Below are 10,000 nucleotides of genomic sequence, written 5' to 3'. Positions count from 1 at the left end.
GATGATGTTGTTGATGATGATGATGTTGATGTTGATGACGAAAGTATATGATGATGATGATGGTGGTGGTGATGATGGTGGTGACGATGTTGATGTTGGTGATGATGATGATGGTGGTGGTGGTGGTGGTGGTAATGATGATGATCATAATCATCATAATGATGATGATGATGAGGAGGAGGAGGAGGAGGAAGATGAGACGGAGGAGAAGGAGGGAGGATGGTGATGACAAAGACGATGATGACGACGACGATGATTCACCAACCACTCAACAGCCTGCTCTACGGGGCGTCGCGTGGCGCGGGTGGTGACGTCAGAAAGCTCTCCATGGCGCTTTTTTCCAGCCGGAACAGAAGCCATCCCTCCTTCGTGGTGACGTCACGCGCCCCCCGACGCTTGTAGTAGGCGATGCTGGGTTGGTTCCAGTTGAGGGCGATCCACTCCACGTAGACACAGCGCTGGGATTGGGCGGTCTGCACAGACATGGACAGTGTGGTGTGGTGTGCTGTAGTGTGGTGTTTTGTGGTGTGGTGTGGTGGGGTGTTTTGTGGTGTGGGGTGGTGTTGTGTGGTGTTGCGTGGTGTGGTGTGGTGTGCTGTGGTGTTTTGTGGTGTGGGGTGGTGTTGTGTGGTGGGGTGGGGTGGGGTGGGGTGCGGTGTGGTGTGGTGTGGTGTGGTGTGATGGTTCCAGTTGAGGGCGATCCACTCCACGTCACTGAAAGGCTAAACTTTCGTCGTGGATATCGTTGTTCTGACGAAGGGATTTTGAACATTTTCGGTGACTATCATTTTGTGCAAGTTCACAAGATATATTTGGTTTTATAATTACACCCATTATTTGCTTTAGTATTACATGCTTACTTTGAGCGTGTTTCTTGTCATATATCTGCCATTACGAATTCGAACTGATCCATTTATAAACTCTGCCGAAAAGTTGTCTGAACAAAGGCAGTGCAAACACAGAGAAGCCAGTTACAGTGGTGGTTGGCTGACTGGAAGTCACATGACCTTCTTCTCGCTCTGTCAGCGACGAAAAGTCCACCACGAAAGCAGGCCTACACATGCACCCTCCCTAAATTGACATGGCATTCACTCCAAACTGACACATGCGTTGGGACACAGCTGGAAATACTGTATGTAGAAGCTTGTTCCCTTTTTCTTGTGTTTTTTTGCATATGATTATGCAGGAACATGCGTATACACCATTTTGAATTAAACGAATTTTGACGGCAGGACATTGCCACTCAGGCCCAGGGATAAATGAGTTAAGTAAGCGTGAAGCGTCCCCTCATACCAACAGCAGGGCCACATGGAGTGGTTTTTATAGAGAGTTTACTACAGAATAGCACACAACAGCACTAACTCAAACTTCTAATCAGTCTAATATCATCATCATCATAGATGAACAGACTATAAACAAATAAACGAACGAATCAAACTTCTGATCACCAAGCATCTTTAAGCAACACACACGAAGCATAACCAGTTCCTTCGCAGTACTGGCATAAGCAACACACAACCCTTCATTAAGCAGCACCCAAATAAAGCACTTCACCCTACACTTAAGCAGCACACATTGCCTAATTCAAGCAACACACCTGGAACACAAACACAAAAAAACAAAACCCAGGTCAGAAACAATTTCAAAATATCCTGGACATCATTGGCCTGAAAGGCCTATACACTCTCAGTACCTTTCATCACATGTCCAACACCTAGATCTATGTGAGGTAAAACAAGCTTCATCAAGCTTACCTGCCACCAACAGGGACACACAATACTGTGCACCAAACCTGTGACTGACCACGACAACCCTGAGTGTTCAACTCCTGTTACCCATCACACAATAAAACTGTGTGCTACCTTTACCAAACAAATCTCTTTGTCTTCACAAAGTATCCCACTGACATCAGTAAATGTATGGAAATCATTACCACCAACATATCTCTGGCAAACAACAACTATGTGCAACAACATAGCACTGACCCTCAGTGCTCTCCTTGTTAATCAACTCATTAACTACATCACAATGTGCTTTCCCGCTTTGTCTGAACAAAGTAAACCACTGACACATAGCGCAACTCCTACACATGTTATCACAACTACCAACAAGTTAAACATGTGTTCCACAACACCTGCTGTTACCCCCATGTGCACACACACACATGAAAAGTCATCTCTCAATGCTTTCATTGTTTCCACAGTCAATCAACAACTGACAATACACAGACATATCACTGCACTTTCATTTATGCCAAAATCAGAATAACATATCTGTAACAGAATATTGGGGGGATGCGGGGGGGGCGGGGGGGGGGACTCAAAAGATACAGGCCGGTACTTACCTCACTTAGTGGCTAGATTTCACACTTAAACCCCTTGTGTTTCTACAAGTCACTACAAAAAGCAAAATGAACACACATTGGCTGTACACTGACACAAAACATTATTTCCCAACACAACTTATAAGTTATCAAAGCATTAGCAAAAACTAAAACTAAAACGTGTGCAAATGAGGACATTACAGGACTCAAGAAAAAACAACGACAACAACAACAACAACAACAACAAAACCATTTCAAAAAGATAAAGCTGTACATAATACCATCACCCAGAGAAACATTAAAAAAAAAAAAAAAATCGGAAGATACACAACAATCAAAACCTGAAAATCAACATATGTGAGGTGCACGCGAAAATCATGGATAATGGTCAAAATTCACAAAAAAAAGAGATTATTCTTTTTTTCTGAAAGTAGAGAGATTAGATACAGAAAACAGAATTAAATTATCTTTATTAGTTTCTGAGATACATGCATTAATTTTAGTTTCAAGTTTAGGAACATTCACTTGGCTGTAACTTTATAATGTGAATTTTCCCCAGCACTGACGTGAATGGCACCAAAATGTCAGGAATGACTTAGAGAACTTTGGAAATTCAGCCAGTGACATCAAATAATTGCTGTTTGGTTAAAACATTGTCTCAGAATCATGCTCACTGGGCCAAAACATTGACAAATGAATGGGCGGTTCGCGGCTTCACTCTTCCACAAAAATTATAAAAGAAAAACTGCACGTATAAGTCAGAATCCCTCCAATTTTTTCCTGAAAAAGTACAAGAATGCTTGAACTTTGATCTGAATCAGTTACTTTGTATAATTTTTATGTTCAGCTGAAGCAGATGAAAAAACACAAACCAACATTAAAGTTCCAGCTGATACACATCAGCAACCACAACCCCTGGTATGAATAATAATAATAATAATAATAATGGATACTTATATAGCACACTATCCAGAAATCTGCTGTAGGTGCTTTACAAAAACGCTTTTGTTAACATAAAACAGTACATCTATGTTACATACACACACCAAAATGTGACTACACACACACACACACACACACACACACACACAACACACACAACAACAACAACAACAACAACCACACACACACACACACACACACACACACACACACACACACACACACACACACACACACACACACATGAAGGGGGAAAAAGAAAGAAACCAAAACACCACACAACATACACCATTTTCCTATTCCAGGACATGCCCTTAGCATGCTACAGCAACCACTTTACTCCATGAAGGATGAAGGGTTATACACACCATCCTTGGTACTAGCACTGCAAGCTAACTGGCAGTTTCCCAGCCTTGTTAGTCTGAGCTGGCACCCTGGCACCTGCACATGTCCCGTGCACCCCAGGCTTCGGATGTAGACCTGGTGCCAGCCAGTCTCACACAAACCAGTGAACACCGGGTTTTGAATGACCGTCTGGGAGACTCGACTGCATCCTGGCAGTCTCCATCACCTGTGTCCTCCCTTGTGGCACATATCCCAGGAACACCTGGATCAGGTGGTATGGGCAGCAGCACCCATTCACCCTGGCGAGGACCATCCTCACAGTCACCTATCGTCCTGACTGGAGTCTTTTCATTCACACCCTGATCCTGCCCTTTGAGACCACAGGGCAAGTCTCTTTTCCTTTCCACATCATTGTGGGAATCTTTGCTGCCTTTCATTGTGGGAATCCTTTCCTGCCCTGTGTGGGGAGATATATATCTCAACAACAGTAGGCTCTTCATGTCTTTAAAACTTGTATTTCTAATAAAAGCAGCAAATTTTCGCTGTAAGAACAGCTTCTTCAGGCAAGAGTACAGAAGTGAAAGCTTTACAGGCTGGTTAAATAGCAACCAGTGAGTAAAAGTCAGGTAAAAATCAGGTAAAACTGGGCAGGTAAAAATATATATATATACTGACTGACCTTTCCCTCTCCTACCTGTTCCTTCTCTTCCTACCCACATCCCTTTTCCCCTGTCACAGCCCAATATCTCTGTGACTGACTCAATCTGAAATTAACTCACTCAGTACGGCCAGTCCTCTCTTCTCCTCTACACAGACCCTCGGATGTCCAGTGGGTGTCTGAATGACCCAACCTTTAGCTTCCGTCGTCAGAACTGTGGTATTCTCTGTCAACATTCACCTCTTCAGTATAAGAGCGTTCCGCTTGCAATATTTTGATGATGGTAATTGGGATGAAACGCTGTTAACGTCGTCTCTTTCGCCGTTCGTATGGAGAGAGTTAACCCCCCTGCATGGACTGAGCACTCTCTTCCAAATGCAACAGTTTTGTCTCCCAATTTTTTTTTTGGTGCTATCTCTTCCCTGGTCTGTTGCACTTGCTGTTGAATAGACTCCTCATGCAGCTCTTGTCACAGTCTCAGGGCTTCATCCCTTCCCTGGGTGAAGGTGGTGTGTGGCTCTCTCCTTACTACCTGACACAGCTCCCTTTTAAGGGGCGGGGGTGGGGGTTGGGGAGTGGGGTGGGGGGGGGGGGGTGGGTAAAGGGATGGGGAGGGAAGGGGGGACAGAGTGTGGGTGATGTATATGACAACTGCCGGCACACTATAAAATAAAATAAAATAAACAAATAAATTAGAATTTAAAAAAATGAATAAACATCCCATCTCGTACCTGGACAACTTTGGCCAACATGGCAGAGCCTGCTCCTTTTCTTCGCCATGGCTCATCAACGTAGAAGTCCCTCATGAAACACGTCCGGCCGAAGAAGAAGTTGTAGCTGTAGTGGTACATGACATAGCCCACCAGGGGGCGTCCTCCTCCTTCTTCTTCCCCGCCACCTGTCAAAACAAGGCATACATAGCATGGTTAAACCTTTCACCGCCGAGCTCGCATTTATGCACAGGCGTGGTAGAGGACCCATGTCATTGAAAGGTGACCATTCATTGGTCTGTTATCCATGAACCTACTGCTCTTAACTCTCTCCATACGAACGGCGAAAGAGACGACGTTAACAGCGTTTCACCCCAATTACCACCATCAAAATATTGCAGGTGGAAGGCTCTTATACTGAAGAGGTGAATGTTGACAAAGAATACCACAATTCTGACGACGGAAGCTAAGGTTGGGTCATTCAGACACCCACTGGACATCCGAGGGGTCTGTGTAGAGGAGAGGAGGACTGGCCGTATTGAGTGAGTTAATGTTCGGTGGTAGGATAGGCCATATTTTCTATACATCGCAGGGGGAATCCCTAGCTACTCTTAGCCACTGTCTTTTCTGTGTTTATACCACAAGGGAATTTAGTACTCCAAATTGACTGGCGGTGAAAGGGTTAACTTTAAAAGGTACCCTCTTCTTCGCTCGTGGGCTGCAACTATCATGTTCACTCGTATGTACACGTGTGGGCTTTTACGTCAGTGTATGACCGTTTTTAACCATGCCATGTAGGCAGCCATTCTCCGTTTTCAGGGGGTAGAAAAGAACCTGTTAAAGATGTAAAAAGAAGCTGCTCATAAAGAAATGTGCTTCACAAAACCAAAAAAAGAAAAAAGAAAGAAAAAAAAGGCGAACTGTGTTTTAGCGCAAGAGAGAAAAAAACAAGACTGTGATTTTCTGTAATTGTATTTCAATATTTATTTCACATATTCCACCCTCCGTTTATTGGTTTCCCCCACCCAACTCACCATTCATCCCACTCTCCCTCTCCTCTCCTAAACGGTAACACTCAAATGTCAAAAATCAAAAAAATCAAAAAAATCAATGCTCTTACAAAATGTCTACAGTTTCAGTTTCAGTTCAGTAGCTCAAGGAGGCGTCACTGCGTTCGGACAAATCCATATACGCTACACCACATCTGCCAAGCAGATGCCTGACCAGCAGCGTAACCCAATGCGCTTAGTCAGGCCTTGAGAAAAAAAAAATATATATAAGCTTACATAAATAAATAAATAAATAAAAATTATGATATTAAAAAAAAATGTCTACAATCATCGGTATGTGTGACAGGACAAACAACCAAAACAACAACAAAAACTCCACCTCCTGCTCCTCCTCCACGCATACCGCACTCACACGTGCACTTCACAAACACAAACTTCATACTTCATACATGCGTACACAGAAATTTACAGGCACACTCATGCACACGTGGTGGTGTGTCCATCGAGATCGATGATGACCATCGTTGTCATCCAGCTGGGGGATGGGGGGAGGGTGGTGGTGGGGTGGGGGGGGAGGATGCATATGAATCAATCTGTGAATGCGCAGATGACTGAATAGTCCAATCTGCGCACGAAATGTTCGCTGACAGTTGGGGCAGACAAAGACAGGCATATCATTGTCAGGGGGCTTGTTTGCCCGTGACTTTCTGGCCTGCCTCTTCTGAACAGCTGCAGCAGACCCATGTCGCTGAAAGGTGACCATTCATTGGTCTGTTATCCATGAACCTACTGCTCTTAACTCTCTCCATACGAACGGCGAAAGAGACGACGTTAACAGCGTTTCACCCCAATTACCACCATCAAAATATTGCAGGTGGAAGGCTCTTATACTGAAGAGGTGAATATTGACAAAGAATACCACAATTCTGACGACGGAAGCTAAAGGTTGGGTCATTCAGACACCCACTGGACATCCGAGGGGTCTGTGTAGAGGAGAGGAGGACTGGCCGTATTGAGTGAGTTAATGTTCGGTGGTAGGATAGGCCATATTTTCTATACATCGCAGGGGGAATCCCTAGCTATTCTTAGCCACTGTCTTTTCTGTGTTTATACCACAAGGGAATTTAGTACTCCACATTGACTGGCGGTGAAAGGGTTAACTTTAAAAGGTACCTTCTTCTTCTTCTTCTTCTTCGCTCGTGGGCTGCAACTATCATGTTCACTCGCATGTACACGTGTGGGCTTTTACGTCAGTGTATGACCGTTTTTAACCATGCCATGTAGGCAGCCATTCTCTGTTTTCAGGGGTAGAAAAGTACCTGTTAAAGATGTAAAAAGAAGCTGCTCATAAAGAAATGTGCTTCACAAAAAAAAGAAGAAAGAAAAAGCGAACTGTGTTTTAGCGCAAGAGAGAAAAAACAAGACTGTGATTTTTTGTAATTGTATTTCAATATTTATTTCACATATTCCACCCTCCGTTTATTGGTTTCCCCCACCCAACTCACCATTCATCCCACTCTCCCTCTCCTCTCCTAAACGGTAACACTCAAATGTCAAAAATTAAAAAAATCAAAAATAAAAATATAAAAAAATCAATGCTCTTACAAAATGTCTACAGTTTCAGTTTCAGTTCAGTAGCTCAAGGAGGCGTCACTGCGTTCGGACAAATCCATATACGCTACACCACATCTGCCAAGCAGATGCCTGACCAGCAGCGTAACCCAATGCGCTTAGTCAGGCCTTGAGAAAAAAAAAATATATATAAGCTTACATAAATAAATAAATAAATAAAAATTATGATATTAAAAAAAAATGTCTACAATCATCGGTATGTGTGACAGGACAAACAACCAAAACAACAACAAAAACTCCACCTCCTGCTCCTCCTCCACGCATACCGCACTCACACGTGCACTTCACAAACACAAACTTCATACTTCATACATGCGTACACAGAAATTTACAGGCACACTCATGCACACGTGGTGGTGTGTCCATCGAGATCGATGATGACCATCGTTGTCATCCAGCTGGGGGATGGGGGGGGGGTGGTGGTGGGGTGGGGGGGGAGGATGCATATGAATCAATCTGTGAATGCGCAGATGACTGAATAGTCCAATCTGCGCACGAAATGTTCGCTGACAGTTGGGGCAGACAAAGGCATATCATTGTCAGGGGGCTTGTTTGCCCGTGACTTTCTGGCCTGCCTCTTCTGAACAGCTGCAGCAGTCCTGTTGGCCTCGCACAACTTGGCGCCTTTGTGCACAGCAGCGCGCCATTGGATGACTGATGACTTGCGCGATGAGTTTGTTTAAAGTGAAGAGGAGTTGCGCAACGTCGACCTCACTCTCTCGTCCGGGTCCACCAATTTCCAGTGGCAAGACTAAGTCAAGACGACTGGAGGATGAGCACGGATGCAGTGGATGACCAAGATATCCTTTCGGTGTCTCATCTTGCTCTCTGCACTCCACAGTGCGTTGCTGTAACCGCCTTCCTCTCCGTTGAACCGATAGGTTTCTTCCGCAGATTCTGCCGGATCCAGACTTCGCATGCATGGGTAGACACACCCCGGGGGCCAACTGTGTGTGACATGCACACAGCACAGTGGAGCTAGATGGCTGTCGGTGGCTCTCCTGAGCCGACGCCCTTTTATGGATCTCCATAAGGGTGTCTAGCCACCCGCCTCACCAGTCCCGGAAGGGAGCAGTGGGAGTGCCAGTTTAGTCGCCGGCAACCCGACCCTGAACAGGTTGTACTGGATTACAGGTTACCAGTAGCAGATCTAATGACCTGACCTGACATGCACACGTACACACACATAAACATACATTCACTCGCGCACACACACACACACACACACACACACACACACACACACACACACACACACAGCGAGCTAGCTAATAGTGCATTATGTTCATCATATCAGCGTAGAATACATGTATTTCGGAAATAATAATCATGTCATCCGTACCTTCTGGAATCAACTCTGCCACAAAGGCATAGAAGAAAGGCTTCTCTCCAAAAGCGTCTCTCTTCAAATCTGCAATCAAGGTCAGACAGGGAATAATGATACACCTGTGTGTGTGTGTGTGTGTGTGTGTGTGTGTGTGTGTGTGTGTGTGTGTGTGTGTGTGTGTGTGTGTGTGTGTGTGTGTGTGTGTGTGTGTGTGCGTGTGTGTGTTGTGTGTGTGTGTGTGTGTGTGTGTGTGTGTGTGTGTGTGTGTGTGTGTGTGTGTGTGTGTATGAATGATATACATTTTCATTTTGTCGTGTGACTCAGATACAAAGACATTCTGACCTCGAGGCCAGATGTCTCATCCGATGTATCCACAGAGGAAAAGCGATCTGTAATAATGAGTTTAAAACTCTCTGTATCAAAGATTACTTTTCTTTGATCATGGACCTCATTTTGAGGAATTCAATCATGTATAGGTATTATCGGATGTGTATACATACCTTTTTCATACAATGATTCAAACGCATCGCACGATCTCACGGGCACGCTCAAACACACACCTACACACATACACACACGCGCGCGCGTGCGCGCACGACACACACACACACACACACACACACACACACACACACACACACACACACACACACACACATTTTTCACGTATGTCTGGGATTACTCTGAATAAAGAAACAGATTACCGTTTGCGGTTACCACCAGTGGGTCTGTATTGTGTTCGTATTCTGCTAGTGCCTGAAACATGCGAAGTCAGGTCACCATACTCATCATCATCATCATCACCACCACCACCATCATCACCACCACCGTCATCACCACCACCACCACCACCACACCACCATCATTTCCATTATCATAATTACCATCATCATCACCATCACTACCATCATTATAATCCTCATCATCAGTCTTCTTGCTCTTCCTTTTGTTATCTCCAGATCCACCTCCTTCTTGACAAATATGTCACATTGATGTTGTGTTGCTTAAATCGGATATCATAAAAATTGATCACAGCCTACCCCCTTAATTCTT

The 10,000-nt window shown here is 44.5% G+C and overlaps 1 protein-coding gene across 1 annotated transcript in view; it reads right to left on the bottom strand.

The window, feature by feature from the left end:
* The window catches only part of LOC143275428 (diamine acetyltransferase 1-like), a 13,303-nt gene that overhangs the window by 1,633 nt on the left and 1,670 nt on the right, over positions 1–10,000 (bottom strand). The window contains exons 2-5 of the mRNA XM_076579512.1: positions 9,652–9,703; positions 8,963–9,031; positions 5,000–5,166; positions 266–473 (exon numbers count right to left, since the gene is read on the bottom strand). Of these exons, the coding sequence (XP_076435627.1) occupies positions 282–473; positions 5,000–5,166; positions 8,963–9,031; positions 9,652–9,703 (480 nt within the window). The 3' untranslated portion in view covers positions 266–281. The remainder of the gene's footprint in view (positions 1–265; positions 474–4,999; positions 5,167–8,962; positions 9,032–9,651; positions 9,704–10,000) is intronic.

Source organism: Babylonia areolata, chromosome 30 (genome assembly GCF_041734735.1).
Source record: "Babylonia areolata isolate BAREFJ2019XMU chromosome 30, ASM4173473v1, whole genome shotgun sequence".
NCBI classification, from domain to species: Eukaryota; Metazoa; Mollusca; class Gastropoda; order Neogastropoda; family Buccinidae; genus Babylonia; species Babylonia areolata.
Note: the sequence above shows the minus strand (reverse complement) of the source record. Positions and strands in the feature narration are given on the sequence as shown.